Source organism: Symphalangus syndactylus, chromosome 3, assembly GCF_028878055.3.
Source record: "Symphalangus syndactylus isolate Jambi chromosome 3, NHGRI_mSymSyn1-v2.1_pri, whole genome shotgun sequence".
NCBI lineage: Eukaryota > Metazoa > Chordata > Mammalia > Primates > Hylobatidae > Symphalangus > Symphalangus syndactylus.
The window spans coordinates 95,352,173-95,369,499 of record NC_072425.2 but is presented as its reverse complement, the minus strand read 5'-3'; the positions used below and the strand labels follow the sequence as shown (position 1 = coordinate 95,369,499).

At 33.9% G+C, this 17,327-nt stretch overlaps 1 protein-coding gene across 13 annotated transcripts in view; it reads right to left on the bottom strand.

Moving 5' to 3' along the window:
- The window catches only part of DGKB (diacylglycerol kinase beta), a 799,436-nt gene that overhangs the window by 312,809 nt on the left and 469,300 nt on the right, over nucleotides 1-17,327 (bottom strand). For all 13 annotated transcript variants that reach the window (XM_055272542.2, XM_055272541.1, XM_055272544.1 and 10 more), the window contains one exon: nucleotides 15,278-15,342. In XM_055272542.2, the coding sequence (XP_055128517.1) occupies nucleotides 15,278-15,342 (65 nt within the window). The remainder of the gene's footprint in view (nucleotides 1-15,277; nucleotides 15,343-17,327) is intronic.

Genomic DNA, 17,327 nt, shown 5'->3' with positions numbered 1-17,327 from the left:
TACTACAGTTTGCAGATAATAAAACAATAATGGCTCCTTTATTGCAATGACTATTCAACTCCATCATAAATATCCCAGGCCAGTAAAATTTATTGTCCATGTAATTGACCTAGATATTGCTCCAATACCTCACATTCAGCAGACACAGAATCAAATGCATAATCTTGATCCCACACAACACCTCTTCTTCTACATTCACCTCTTGGTTGGTATTGCCAGTTTTCTGCCTTCATTCACATATTTTCACTCATCATTCCATTCTTTTTCACATTCATAGCGATATCAATTACCAAACTTGGTGTTGGTAACCCCTTTTCTCTTCTACAAATCAATTTCCTTGGTCTTATCCAGTCTTTGTTTAAAATCTATAGTTTCATATTGTGTCAAGGATAAAGGGCATGTTCCAGTAGGACTGCCCAAGTTCTTTGTGATCTGACTGTGATCTACATATTCCTTTGAATCTTCTGTTTCTCACATTTATTTATTTACTTATTTCTGTATTTATTTGAACTATTTGTGGTCACCACTACTCATTGATGTTATACAGCTCCAAAGTCATTTGTAAAACTTCTCTTTATCTTTTAAAATAATGTATTACGTTTTATGCAAAACCTTCCTAATCAACACTATCCCATCACTGCATAAGAAGTATTTTCTCCTTTATATCCTCTGTGTATGGTATTCCAACTATTACACTCACCTTACAGTATTATATATGTGTTTCCATGTATCTTTTCCCCACTAAGCTATAAACTCGAAGTGGTTGGAATGGTGTCAAACTCATCTTCTACCCTGAGCAAAAGAAGTCTCTTCTGGAACATATTAGCCTTGCATCAAATGAGTATTTATCTAGACAGAATGTTTAGTAAATTGCTAAATATGTAAATTAGGGCAAGCTATACTTCTGAATTTGTTTTCTAATATGTGAAGTAAAAATAATTGTAACTATCTCCTAAGATTGTGTGTGGATTAAATAAAATAATCCAGAAAAACCATTTAGTAGAGTATCTGGAACACAGCCCAGCCTTAAAGAAATATAAATTATGAGTTTTATTGTAGTCTATTGGCACGAGGACACACAACTTACACATTAGGTTTACAACTGTTTATTAGGGTATAATAATTGAGAATAAAAGTAAGATTGGGACTAATGATTAGTGATATTAGCTTAAGTTTTCATGGTAACCAAGCTTTTTTTTTCCCTAGTAAGATGTATAGATCTAGAAAAAGCAATAGAATTTTTTTTAACTTTGTGTTCTTTTCTATATGTCATATGATACTTTAAATTACTTTAGTTATATTTGAAAATAATTTTTATCATTAAGTGAGTAGAAAACAGGCTAAAGCATCCAGGTTGAAATGTAAAACAGCCAAAATGATTAAAGTAATTGAATTTAAACATAAATGAGTTTTATATTCATAAATTTGCAAACTACATGAATCACAGTACATGAAACTTTCTGGTATTTTAGAAGTTATTGCCAAAATTCCAAATGACTTTTGTAATTTAAATATGCCTTAAAGATTAAAGCAAAATGAATTAAATAAGACAAAGTTAGTAAAAGATGAAAAATAAGTAAACAAAATACTAAAAGAATATGTATAAAGAACAAACTGTGTCTACATATTAAAAGCCAAACAAATTATGCCATCACAGTGACTAATAAACTTATCAGTAAGTAAGAAGAGTGCATAAGTGGCATGTGCTCTGCATAGACATAAATGTACATGTAAAGATTTATTCTTTAAAAGCATATAAATGTACAGATGCTTGCTTGCACAGCAAATGGTTTTGTTGCATCAGGATTTCTCCGTGTACTTGTTAGTATTTTTATCACATCATTAAAAAGTTTCAGTAGAAGATGAGGATCATAGAAATTCAGATTTAAGTGACCTCCTTAAAGCTGAGAAATGAACTGCAAAACCCAAAGTCTTTGCAAAGCCCAACTCATTTTTAAAATATATGAAGATTTTGGCAGAGAGTGCTTTTTGACCCCTCTTATTCATTTTTCTTTCTTTCTGTGTACACAAGAACCTCTCAGACTTTATGTGAGCACATGACACCACCACCACCCCCGCCAGAGATCACATTTTCCTGAGCTCTTGCCTTTAAGGGTGGCTGGATCACTAAGTCATGATATGAGTAGCAGCCACAGGGGCGACTCCCAGGGAAAAAACTTGGTGAAGATGCTGTGGGCATTGGGCATGGGTATGAGAAGAATACTTTTTGGAGATGTCTTCTCCAGTCCTCAGACAGAAAGAGGCACTTCCTCCTGGTAGCATATTGTACTCCATTTTGCATTTACCTCACTGATAGTCTTTACCATATTTTATTGTGATTACATGTTTGGCTTTTGTCTTCCCTGTAGGCCCAAAGGCTTTTCAAGAGCAGAGAGGACATTTCATATTAACATTACTCATTCTCCAAGTACTTTCACATTATAGAACTATAATAAATATTTCTCAAGCTATACAAAATAATGAAAAGAAAACATAAGAGTCTGCAGGTATGATCCTGATGATGAATTCCGACTTTGAAAGAACAATCAAGGCAAAATGAGGAAAGCTTGGAAGAGAGTCAGAATGTCCTGGGAATAGGTATAGAATGAATCCAAGGAAATGCCAGATGGTGAGACTTGGAGGCAATAAGTGACAAGATGATCAATCATAATTGCTAGTATTTGGGGGAACACAGTATTTGCTAGACACTGTTAAAATGTTCTTCATCCAGTGTTATTTTTGCAACACACCCCCCAGGTTGATGCCATTAGTATCAATCCTCATTACACTGATTAGAAAACTGGGGCATGGAGAGAGGAGAAATTTTCCTAAAGTCACACAGCTAGGAGGTGGAAGAGCCACTATTTGAAGCCAGGGCCTACCACGTTATAAATATCTGGGGGAAAGAAGAGGTAAATTGAGGAGACCCCAGCATGACTCCCCAATAAAATATCCTGCTTATTATTGTTGTCTCAATTCTTCATAGTGAAGTATGGCCCATAGGTCACACTTGCTCACATATGATATATGTAGTGTGAGCCTTACTCCTAGCTGCTGGTGTACACCACAATTATTGAGACTTTCTGTGATGCATTATCCATCGGATTTGCATGAGTTGGAAGCAGACGTTTGCATGTGCACACAAGCTGGCCTAAGAACAGAAATGGGCCATCAACTGGGAGGGGAATTATCATTTAAATCCTAAACATTTCAGTTGCACATCTACTTCCAGGGATCATAAACATAAAAAGAGTTAAATAAGGCAGGAGTTGTCAGTGGTTCGGTGACTATGAAACAGGAATGAGGTAATCAAACTGGTCTTATCTTTCATTGAAAAATATGAACAAGCTCTCATTGAGTGCCTAGGAGCACTCAACAAGCTTTGATCAACAGAGCTTTGGACCATACTTAAAATAGCAACATTAAGGCCAGGCATGGTGGCTCACGCCTGTAATCCCAGCACTTTGGGAGGCCAAGGCAGGTGGATCACGAAGTCAAGAGATTGAGACAATCCTGGCTAACATGGTGAAACCCTGTCTTTCTTAAAAATGTGCCAAAGAAAGTTAAAGTCGACTTTAGTACCAGCAAGACCAGTAAACACCTTAGAAATGTTTTTTAAATACAGTGACAGGCCTAAACAGTTGCAGCCAGTCAACACAGTAAAATAGGGGCAAGAACCTTGGACCATGATTCACTAGAATGTAATTTACTAATCACAAGGAGGGTTTCTTGTTTACCACTGTATCCTCAGTGCTCCATAAATACATTCAATAAATCTTTGTTGAATGAATAAACCAAAAAAAAAAAACACACACTAAAATTAGCTGGGCGTGGTGGTGCGCAACTGTAGTCCCAGCTACTTAAGAGGCTGAGGCAGTAGAATCACTTGAACCTGGGAGGCAGAGGCTGCAGTGCGCTGAGATCGCGCCACTGCACTCCAGCCTGGCGACAGAGCGAGACTCGTCTCAAAATAAATTAATAGCAACATTAATAAGGATGGCATTTATATAGAGAGGCTAGATGGATTCAGCCTGATGACTTGTAGTCAGTCTCTTATTTTGACCAGTCAAGCTACTAAAGTTCCTATCTAGAGAGTGATGTGGAGCTGTGCTTATCGAAGCACAGTTCTTGGACTATGTCCATCAGAGTTTCTGGAGGACATGGTCAAAAATGCAAATTTCTGGACTATGCCTTGAACCAATGAAATCAAAGCATAAAAGGACAGAAAGTTGTATATATATATACCATATTTATACTTTATGAGTTTCTATATGTTATGTATGTAATTATTATATGTTTATATAAGCTAATTGTCATATATTTATTTATATAATTATTTTATTACTTACTGTTTTTAAATATTTTATTACATACTTATTTCTATAACTATTAACTATATTATTTATATAAAATTGCTAGAAATTTTCTAAGAGATTTTAAGTGTTAATTCCACAAAAGTATATGAGTTAATGCAAGTGTGAAATATCTTGATTTAGCTATTCCACAATGTATACAAATATCAAAGAATCTTATTGTACATCATAAATAAATACAACTTATATTTTTAATAAAATAAAATATAAAATATAAGTGACAAATATATGTATGTATATTATATATATACTTATACAAAACATAACATATATTTTTAATTCTATATGATGTAATTATTATGCTGACTGAAGTTTGGGAACCATGGCTTTACGTATCCCAATATGAAAACACTGTTAATGCAGAAAATACAAATTTCAAAATGCTGCATATGTGAGAATATTTTTTTCTCTTCAAAGAGCAATGTTTATGAGTGAACCATTTTTTTAAAAATAAATCATTCAAGGTTAATATTTTAGAATTAACTTTGTTCAGTCAGAAAATAATGTCGAACATTTTCACATAACTACATGCATTCCAAAAGAAATGCATGAGTAACTAATACTTATGTGGAGGTAGAAGCAACGCAGAGGGTCTAATTAGTTCCAATTAGCCATGCCAGGGCAATACTTTCTAGGTAAGATTACCTTATAATGAGGTGATTAACCTCTTTGGAAAAAGTTCAAGCCAGGCTTACCTTCTACTTAATATGTCCTGTAAAGAAGTGTTAAAAAGAGGGTCCTCAAAATTGTTCCCTGGGATAATTTCCACCAAGAATCAATTGATTCTATTCCAGAAGAATCAAAAAGCATTTTTATTATATTATTGATAGAATGAATCCTAACACATCCGTATATTAGAAATTAAGTATTTAAATTTCATATCAAATTAACTAAATTATATGGCACGGATTTTATTTATACTAACAAAACAGCAGTTGACCTCTAGTCAATTCCAAATACAGATCTATCGGCTATCTATGAACATCAAAGGGGAAGAAAATTCTATCATTGATATTGGTTAAGGTCACAGGCTTATTTCCAAAAGTAGACTGTCCATTGTCTAATTAGTTTAGAGGATCCCTTCTGTCTCCAGAACACAACTGAATTTTGTTGCAGCTGGAGAGGCTGATGCTAACCTAGGTGGCAGGGCTGAACACAAGGGAACAGAAGCTTCAGTGTTTTCACCATAAACACTAGATAAATTGAGGATAGGGTTTTTGGAAATAATAGATTTAACTGTTCTCCAAGCTTATCTGTAGTTTCTTCCCTTTAAACTAAATTGATAGTTTACTTATTATGGACTAATTAAAATTACATATATATAATATTATCTATGTAATATATCTGTTACATATATATATTGTTGTCAGCTTATAAGGAACAATAAGTAATTTTCTTTGCGTTTTAATTTAACAAATACTTCCTGAAAGTTTCCATGTAGGCACACAAGCTACAACAATGAGTAGAAATTTTTTCTAAAAGTGGTTTTTTACTGTTTAATACTCTTCCCTATAAGAAAATACTTAAACTTGAATTATTCTTGTAATCTTGTGGACATCTCTGAATTAATTACTGTTACTTTACAAATCTTGTTTCTTTATTTGTTATCCTGGAAGTATTTGTATGTGTGTGTATATAAAATTTTTGCATAGACCACATGCAAATTCATGTAAAGTAATAATACGAACGCTAGGAATAGAAAGGCAAAATCAAGGGGAAAATATTTAAAATATTTGCATGGAAATGATAATAATAAAATGTAAGTGCCTTGCAAACAGAAACTAGAAATAAATATTTCTGTTTTATTTAAATTAGAGCATATACAATCAACCCTTACTTCAGCATATATCTGTTAGAGCTCAATGGTCACCTCAATTTGGGAGCCCCAGGAAATATCTTCCCTCTGTACAGTTACAAAGTATAATTTTTCTCTGGTTTATATTCTTCTGCAGAACTTATGATTATCTAAGCTCTCTGTAATCCCAAGTTCCATTTCTTCATTTGCCTTAGATTCTAAAAATCTAGCCTTTAGCTGAATGTCCATCACATAAACATTTTAGTAAATGTTTGCAGAAAAAATAAACAACCAAATCAATAGCAGATAAGCAGTATTTTATCCAAGCTTCAGAAACTTTATTAATTTGTTACTTCACTGCAGTGGCAAAAGTAAAAAATGAACAGGAGAATAAAAAATTTGGCGTGAAAGAAGAAAGAGAGTGGGGGCAAAAAGGGAAGGGAGAAAAGTTACTCTCTTCTTTATTCATCCTCCAGTCCTCACTCACTCTATTCCAAAGAGCCATCTTACAAACATGATTTTAAACAGCCTGGATACAGAAGTAAGTGTTCTGGTGTTATTAATGGTGCCAAGAAATGATGCAGGAAGGTTCAGGTGAATTGAAACCCCCTGCATGAGAACACACACAGTCCTGACTCATTTAACCATTCTCATTTCTACCTGCTCAGATCCAACAAAGTATTTAAACAAGTCTCAACATACAAATAAAAATACATGAATCGAGGAGCATAGTAAATTATTTTGAAAGTTTTACATTAGAAATACACAGAAGAGCACACATAATTATAAGAGATTTATATAAATATGATAAAATGAAAACTCTTAGCAAATATATGTGTATACAAATATATAAATCTATGTATCACAAATACATATATGTATACACATATATACATCTATATATTTACCTATTTATTTATCTGTACACTATATGGTTTATAGGCAAACTATAATTTAGTCATATGGAAAAACTGGCCTCATGATAATGCTTACACACACAAATTTCAAAAATTCCATTTAAATGATATAGCAAAGTATTCTAAGTTAGAATGAAAAATGAGTATGTTTCCTCTTTAAAAACACATCAATTCATTCTAGTACACAGAAACTAAAGATATAAAAGTGCTTTAGGACATGAAACTCTCATGAAGATATGATTCTCTTCAAAAGGTCCCTGCACAACACCACTATTTATAATAAAAGTGATTTTATTCAAAACACTAAAAATGACAAACATTTAACTTTTAATTTCAGTAGCATTGTTTACCTAGTTGGCTTATAAAAGATAGTGACATATACACAAGGTAGAAGTGTGCCTTAAAACATGATAATAATTTACATTTTTAAATGAAAAAAATTCAGTCTACAATAATGAAGTTGTCTTGACTGAGGCAAAAGTGAGGTCAAATACCTGAATGATGACATTGTGATGTACTTCATCCTTTCTTAACTTTCACTGTTTTTAATAGATTGTGAATGTCAGTAATTTAAAAATCAATTGTACTCCTGAAATGACAGTTTAATTCCTAAAAGTTTAAAGTGAAAGAAAACATGAATTCCTACAAATGTGATTCTACAAAGATACATGTTAAAAGCCTTCAGAGGAAAATAAATACAAATATATTCTATATTCTATTTGCTATGTCATACCTGACTTAAAAATATATGTAAGATATACATATAAGAGAATATGTCACGAAATTCATTGGATGCCAATTTTCAATTGGCTTTTATCATTTGTACATTAAAGATTCTTACAGAAGATCAAGAAAATTATAAATATGAATACATCAACAGAATATATCATCATGATGTAAGACAATTTGAATTGCTCTGGAACTTCAAAAGTATTTTGTTGAATTCACAGAAATAATTTCTCAATGGTACTTTACACGGTAAGTAAAAATATTTGGCTTTGATATAGCATTTTTCTGTCACTACTGAAATATTTTATTTTTAACTTCTCATTATATTCTAGAACTTTAATGGAATTTTTTATCTCTAGATAACAAATGGCAATTTTGTGTTCTATTACTCTAGTCTGTGGGTTTTTCTTTGTCTCTATAGCAAAACAGAAAAAAAATACACAGGTCTGATTTTTCTATTCTTAGAAATGATAATTTTCCATATATAATGGTGTGTGTGTGTGTATATATATATGTATATGTGTGTGTATATATATATGTATATGTATGTGTATATATATGTATATGTATATATATACACACACACATATATAAGCATACATATAAGGAGAGTGATATTTTATATTTAGTCTTCAGTTCAATACCATCAACACATAAAGAATAATAAGTTGAAAATTGTATACTGCTGACATATAAATTGATAATAAGAAGCACAAACTAATCTACAAGTAATCTCATATTATTTATTTGTAGAACACAATGCTCAGGGATTTATGTTGAAGAATTTTTGTTTGTTTTGCATTGCTGGTTCTTGAGGGTTACATATATAAAGGCTGAGAAAGCTAAAAGGTATTAATATCTGAAATAATAGTTATGTAGAATCAAGACTCACTCTACATATCACAGTTCAATCTTTATTGCATTTTTTGCACTATAAAAGCATAAACTATAAAGGTAGTAAGATATATAGAAAAATATAGAGATGATAAATATACCATGAAATAGTAAATAACTTAAAGAATAAATATCTATTGAGTACACAGTATGTTCCACAAACTGTGTAGTTACTAAAGCCCAAGAAAGAAAAAGCAGAAAGTAGTACAGAAATAAATCACATATTTCTGACCAGGGGGCTGCGAAACTATCTTTGCTTCATTCCAAAAATTAGAGACCAGATACTTTAAAATAAGCTGAGTGGATTTAAACAGTATTATTGTGATCACTGGCCATAAGTGCTTACTAGCTAATTTCTTTTAGTTTATTCTAGTAAAATGAATCATTGAAACCATGCTATGACTACATTTTTAAGAAATCTTTGTAAGACCACCTGATATGGTTTGGCTGTTTCCCCACCAAATCTCATCTTGAATTTCCACATGTTGTGTGAGGGACTCAGTGGGAAGTAATTGAATCCTGGAGGCAGGTCTTTCCCATGCTGTTCTCATGATAATGAATAAGTCTCACAAGATCGGATAGTTCTGTAAGGAGGAGTTTCCCTGCACAAGCTAGCTCTCTCATTGTCTGCCACCATCCATGTACGATGTGACTTGTTCCTCCTTGCCTTCCACCATGATTGTGAGGCCTTCCCAGCCATGTGGAACTGTAAGTCCAATAAACCTTTCTTTTGTAAATTGCCCAATCTCTAATTAATGTCTATCAGCAGCATGAAAACAGACTAATGCAATAAATTGGTACCAGTAGAATGGGGCACTGCTGAAAAGATACCCAAAAGTGTGAGAGCAACTTTGGAACTGGGTAACAGGCAGAGGTTGGAACACTTTGGGGGACTCAAAAGAAGGCAGGAAAATGAGGGAAAGTTTGGAGCTATCTAGAGATTTGCTGAATGGCTTTGACCAAAATGCTGATAATGATATGGACAATGATATCCAGGCTGAGGTGGTCTCAGATGGAGATGAGGAACAGGTTGGGAGCTGGAGCAAAGGTGACTTGTTATGTTTTAGCAAAGAGACTGGTGGCATTTTGTCCCTGCCCTAGAGATTTGTGGAACTTTGAACTCAAGAGAGATGATTTAGGGTATCTGGTGAAAGAAATTTCTAAGCAGCAAACCATTCAAGAAGTGACTTGGGTGCTGTTAAAGGCATTCGGTTTTATAAAGGAAGTAGAACATAAAAGTTTGGAAAATTTGCAGCCTGACAATGCTATAGAAAAGAAAATCACATTTTCTGTGGAGAAATTCAATAGGCTGCAGAAATTTGCATAAGTAATGAGGAGTCAAATGTTAATCCCCAAGACAATATGGGAAAATGTCTCCAGGGCATGTCAGAGACCTTTGCAGTAGGCCTTCCCATGATAGGCCCAGAGGCATAAGAGGAAAAAATGGTTTTGTGGGCTAAGCCCAGGGTCCCCATGCTGTGTGCAGCCAAGGGACTTGGTGTCCTGTGTCCCAGCTGCACCATCCATGGCTGAAAGGGGCCAACATAGAGCTCAAACCATAGCTTCAGAGGGTGCAAGCCTCAAGCCTCAGCAGCTCCCACATGGTGTTGAGCCTGAGAGTGCACAGAAGTAAAGAACTGGGGTTTGAGAACCTCTGCCTAGATTTCAAAGTATGTATGGAAACGCCTGGATGCCCAGGAAGCAGTTTGCTGCAGGGGCAGGACTCTCACAGAGAACCTCTGCTAGGGCAGTGAGGAAGGGAAATGTGGGGTAAGAATCCCCACAAAGCATCCCTACTGGGGCCCCACCTAGTGGAGCTGTGAGAAGAGGGCCACCATCCTCCAGACCCCAGAATGATAGATCCACTGACAGCTTGCACCATGTGCCTGGAAAAGCCCCAGACACTCAATGCCAGCCTGTGAAAGCAGCCAGGATGGGAGACTATACCCTGCAAAGCCACAGGGGCAGAGCTGCTCAAGGTCATGGAAGCCTACCTCTTGGCATCAGCTTGACCTGGATGTGAGACATAGAGTCAAAAGGAGATCATTTTAGGGCTTTAAGATTTGACTGTCCCACTGGATTTTGCAGTTGTGTGGGGGCAGGTAGCCCCTTTGTTTTGGCCAATGTCTCCCATCTGGAATGGCTGTATTTACTCAATGTCTGTGCTCCCATTGTATCTAGGAAGTAACTAACTTGCTTTTGATTTTGTAGGCTCATAGGCAAAAGGGACTTGCCTTGTCTCAAATGAGACTTTGGACTGTGGACTTTTGAGTTAATGCTGAAATGAATTAAGACTTTGGGGGACTGTTGGGAAGGCATGATTTGTTTTGAAATATGAGGACATGAGATTTGAGAGGGGCCATGGGCAGAATGATATGGTTTGGCCATATTCCCACTCAAATATCATCTTGAATTTCCATGTGTTGTGGGAGGGACCTGGTGGGTGGTAACTGAATCATGGGGGTAAGTTTTTCCCATGCTTTTCTTATGATAGTGAATAAGTCTCATGGGATCTGACGGTTCTATATGGGGTAGTTTCCCTGCATAAGCTCTCTCTCTCTTTGCCTGCTGCCATCCACATAAGATGTGACTTGCTCCTCCTTGCCTTCTGCCCTGCCATGATTGTGAGGCCTTCTCAGCCATGTGGAACTGTAAGTCCAATAAACCTTTCTTTTGTAAATTGTCCAGTCTCAGGTATGTCTTTATCAGCAGTGTGAAAACAGACTAATACACTGCCGATACTTTTCCTGTAACTGGTTCCATTTTGCATGTTACTTGGAAGTCCTTTTCAATGTTACATAGTTTCACACAAGGAATTCCACACTGCTTTGCATGTTTTTCTAAAATCATTATACGCCTTTATAATTGCCCTTTTTAATGTTGCTTATTTTAGTGTGGTAATAAATAATTATTAATATCCTTTTTTTCCAAAAAGGAAGTATTTAAAGTCATCTATCTAAGTAGCACCATGAGAAGTATTATGTATGTGAATTATGAATGTAAATATGTTTATGAATACTAATTGCCAATTTATATAAATATTTTGAATATCAATATTATGTAATAAATAGTTTAAAATTCTAGTAGCATAAATATTTAAAGTTTTTTTTTCTTGAGTCTAAAGGACTGGAAGTTTTTATTCAAATTCAGTTTGTTGGAAGAATATCTTAAAGTTTAGAAAGTTAAATAGCATGCTTTCTTTTAACAGTTAACTTAGATTTATATAGAAATTGGGAAGAACATGATATAAACCTTTCAACTAGCACTCTCTTAAGCACCGGAAAAATCATTACCTTTCCCAGTTCTTTCAATTTCTGTCATAAGAAGCATAGAGAACAGAACTATATATTTTGGTAATTAATTTCCTTAAGATAATGTTAGAAACATCATGTTCTTTAAAATATAAATGAATTTCAAGGTGAGCATGCTGGAGGATAATATTAATGGCATGTGATTTATTGTGACAAGAGATCTGATCTGAAATACCATTATTAGGAGTACTTAAAAAAGTCCATTTGCAAATTCCTGAAAATATGAAAGTGTGCTATGGCTGAGCCTGTCGCAATGTTGAAATCTGAACTATCTGCCATTGTAAGTACGAAATTGCTTGGGTACAATATGTCTTCCTCACAGAAATTCATCAGAAAATGTTCATATCCTGAATATATCACATTATGGTTTACGGAATTGCCTAAATGCTTGAAATGATAACTGTAGACTTAATCTGCAAATGTATAGATTGAAACATACATGCCTAATTGACTTGGTAATATATGGAATTCGGTGGCTGATCATTATCTTAAAAAACATTTGGCCAATAATACATTGAACATCTACTCTATACCTGGTTCTTGAACTCGCCATAGAAACCTGTGACTTTGTGTCATTTTAGAGAGTATTTTCTATGTTATTATCTCTAGCAAAGAGTCCCTATAAGCTATTTATAAGCCAGATTCATTCATTTTCTTTGCAAAACTCAAATTTGCAAAGAAGTTTTAATAGTTAGTTTTACATCTTGTAAAAAACATTGCAGTTTACGAACACATTGTTGTAAATGGCATCTAATCACAAATTGAGCAGTGAGAAATGTCACAAATTAGTAGAGCTATTAGTAATAAAAAATTAAATAGATATGTGAATAATAGAAGTCTTTATGAGTAAGAAGACTTAAAAATTATTCTGCAGAAAGAAATTCATTAGCCTCTTATGCTTGAGAGAGGGTAATAAATATTGGCATTCTTACACATAGGTTGTCAAATATGATTAGCACATAAATATATTGATATACCTCTCTATACATTCAATTCTCCCCTGCCCTCTCACCCTGCTGCCACAATTCTCTCCTTTTTCTGTTGCTATGGCTCTCTTTTTCTCTCTCTTTCTCTCCTCAATAAGTGTAGGACAGTAATGCCTTATAAATTGTAAACATTTGTTTTCTTGGTATATTTCTTAAAGCCTTTAACTCTCTAAGAGGTACACTCCAAAAGGTATTATCCAAACACACTTTTGTTTTTGCTTGAAACCTATTTTAATATATGAATATAAACTTCTTTATGAATATAACATAAATAATATATATGAATATAAATATGAATGCTTCATAGAATGACATGTGGAAAAGCATAGACTACTCTATCTTATGTTTTGTATACATTAATAGCTATATTCATTTCCAGGATATTTGAGGTGTATAATCAAGTGCTGAAATCTATACAGTACATATACTTTCACTGTTATGTCAATTTATTTTTACATGTGTTTCATGAACTAAAACTAAATCTTGTAAAATAAAAATGTCTATTCTAGGTACAAAGACAACTTATAGGTGCAAAATTTTAATTAGATTACTTTGATTTAATTTTGAAATGCACCTGGAGCAAAATTCAAACAGTACAATAAAGAAAAATACAGTTGTCACCACAACCACTTTGTTACCCTCTCCAGAAGCAACCAGAGTTATAAAATTTGTGTGAATTATTCTGAAAATATATGTACACATATATATCCATATATGCATTTATTTCATTTTCTTTACAATAAAAAGTATAGTTTTCTGAGCTATGAGGAAAAAAGCAAATCATAAGGTCATGATTTATTTGTAGGGTAAAAAACAAATCAAGGCAATACCCAACATAGGTATTAGATTATGTTTTTAGTTACTAAAAATATATATATATTTTTTGAGATGGAATCTCGCTCTGTTGCCCAGGCTGGAGTGCAATGGTGCAATCTCAGCTCACTGCAACCTCTGCCTCCTGGGTTCAAATGATTCTCCTGCCTCAGCCTCTTGAGTAGCTTGGGTTACAGGCACCCACTACCACGCCCTCATTTTTGTATTTTTAGTAGAGACAGGGTCTCTTCATGTTGGTCGGGCTGGTCTCGAACTCCTGACCTCATGATCTGCTCGCCTTGGCCTCCCAAAGTGCTGGGATTACAGGCATGAGCCACCGTGCCCGGCCTACTAAAAAGATCTCAGTTGGTAAATTTAATGAAAAATTGATACAAACTCATGAAACATTTGCTGTGATGATTTATGCATAAAGTAGTGCGCTCAATTTTAATATTTAGAAAACTATAAAACAATTTTGAAAGAGTTTTTAACAGTATTTATTATGAACCTACATGGGAGATTACATCAATGTACTCATGAGTGACAAAATTGAAATAAATGTAAGAATGTCCGGGGCAAGTATCTAATAAATGGTCTGTAACATTTATGGCAAGATGTAAGCCAAATGCAGAGACAATAAAGCCCTTGGCTTTGAATATTAATAGATAAAGTAACTTAAATATCTATACAGAAATGCTAGTTATGGTTTTGTAGCTTTGTGAGCTGAATAAAGTGGAAATGAGTATAATTGAAGCAAAAGATAATTCACTTCTTCTGCCCCACTCTTCTAGGGGAGTGAGGTGGAGAGAGCCATATTTCCTTCTAGAAATGGGGAAGATACGGAACCAAGGCTTTCCTATTTCCCTGAGTAACTGTGAAGGTCAGTGTCTACATTTTTGAAGAAAAAATGTTTGCCTATTGCTCTTATGAGGAAAGAAATTTTGTTTGTCAAGGCTTTTCTCCTTGAAGAAATGTCTCTAAAAATAATTTATATTGGCATTGATATTACTATAATTTCTTTTGCATTTAGTTTAGGCCAATTTGAAGTTGAGAGTCCAAAGATATATAATCCCTATGTAATATACACTTAGCATTATCAAATCAGAACCCTGTGTTTTTCCTTGGGATTAAGGTTGATTGCTGTTAATATAAGTCATGCAAACTTCCAGTGTGTCTTAAAACTATTATTTTCATATTTTACTTGAGATCTTTCTTTATAGCACATGAGAATGAAATAGAGATGACTCATTGCATTCTTCATCATAGTTTCATCACAACCTAAGAAAAATTTAATTCATTTATCCTATCGTCTTAATATTTACACACACACACACACACACACACGCACACAAAGCCTCATTAAGCCACTATATTATAAAATATTCTACACCATCTAGTGATCTTTTTATGGCAAAATTCAGTAACTATATCTATAATTTCATCTCTTTTGTCATCTTACCTACTGTTGAATTTCTCTGGGTGTTTTTCTCTCATGATGTGGAATCTGTGTGCAATGGAGGCATCCTAAGGGGAGAAAATAGAAAACAAAAACAGGACGGTTTATGATCCTATTATCTTGTGAAAATGTAGGCTAAAATAAAAAAATAACATTTTAAAATGAACTTTTCTTTACAATATTATTGCCAACAAGACTATGTGAAATTAGGCAAAAATGTGTGATCCATATAAATTCTATGCAGAAGTGATTTATGTAATAATTTCACAATTGATTATTTGTTACATTTACATCCAAGACTTTATTGCTATTTAATTTCTATATCTCCTTTAATGACTGGCTTTGGCCTCATGTTCAACGTATGTTGAAGATAGCACATATGAATGTAAATGTCAAATAGTAATGGAAAATATTGTTAAGCAACAGTTAGAAGGATGGCCTAAGTGGAGAAATGATCAGTACAGAAGCTCCTAATTATTTGAGATTAATTATAGATAAAAGGATAGTTTGAGGGTGCATGTCTAGTAAAGATAAGTGCAATACTTGACTTCAGAATTTGCTCAGGTTGTCTTGATGTGTAATTAATAACTGTTTGGACCACAAGCAACTTTCTGGCATATCTCGTTGAATAGAAAAAAAAAAAAAAAAACAAAACAAAGAGAAACATTAATTTTGGGGGAATTGGTGGCAAATACAGTTTGTTTCTGAGACCCCAAGTGCATCAGTTCTGACCCTAATGGATGTTTTTTACTTTTAGCAAATACAGAATTTTTCCATGAGATAGAAATCATACTCAATGTGTGAGACTGTTGAAATACTGCTATCCAAGCTTTTCAAGCACGGACTGCTCCAACTGACTCTAAACAATTATCTCTGTTATTCCAAGTGTGGAGATATTTTCCCATTCTTCATCCACACATGATTAATCACTCAAATGAGGAACTAATATATTTACCAGTCATCTCAACAGAAAAGGGCTATTGTTGACATTCACTGTTAATTTTGTTTCAAAGTGGAGATAAAAGAAAAAGAAAACCAAACTCAAGGAAATAAAGAAGTTGTGTATTTGAGAGAATCTTGAAAACACTAATCAAGGATTAAAAGTCTAATGAATGAAATGAAAGGCTAATGTGCTTACTCATGCATAACAAAGCACGAAGCACAAAAAGAGAGGGACCAATGCCCACTGCAGATGGCAGAGAGTTGCAGGATAGAGCTAACTGTAATTTTTTTCTGTATAAACATTTGATACCCTAAAATTTGTCAAGTAATTGAATTAATCCATGAATGAAAATCACCCAGACATATAGATAGAGGTGTATAGAAACAATGCTTATAATAAAGGTTACAAAAATCCCCTTCTACGGTTTAATATTTAAGATGTTATTTTGTTATATATACATGGCCAACTTCCTGGTTTGCTAGGAAGTACAAATATCAAGATGGTTCACTTTTATTCATCCAGCGATAACTCTCTAATCTAGTCACAGAGTTCCTTTTTATAAATTTAATTCTATTAAGTCATAAACATATTATACTTTATAATATGAAGTTGTCTTACTGTGGTATGAGATTACAGGAAAAACATCTGAACTGGGCTATTTATGGTATATGTAGCATGATCAATTAATTAATTTTGAAATGCACTTACTTTTACTTTATCCCTAATCTGGTACAAAATCAATTTGGAACACCTTCCAATTAAAGGCATACATTCAGCAGACTAGTTAAACAAAAGCAAAGGAATATGAATCAAACACTAAGAATGAATGATCAATATTGCTTCCCAAAAGGAGAGTATCATTGAATTTACTTCTGCTTGAATTGTTTCTGCTAAGTTGGGGAGACTGAGACTTTTAAAAATAGATTGTGTAGTACAATTTTTTTACAAATGTATATTTTTGTAATAACAAATTTCTTCCTTTACAAAGCAACATAAACAGAATAGAGAAAGGGAGAGAGGCAAGAAGAGAAGAGGGAGAAGAGAGGGGAGAGACAGCAAAAGACCATTTAAGTAGACTAGACTATAACTGGGTAAACTCCTAGAAACACA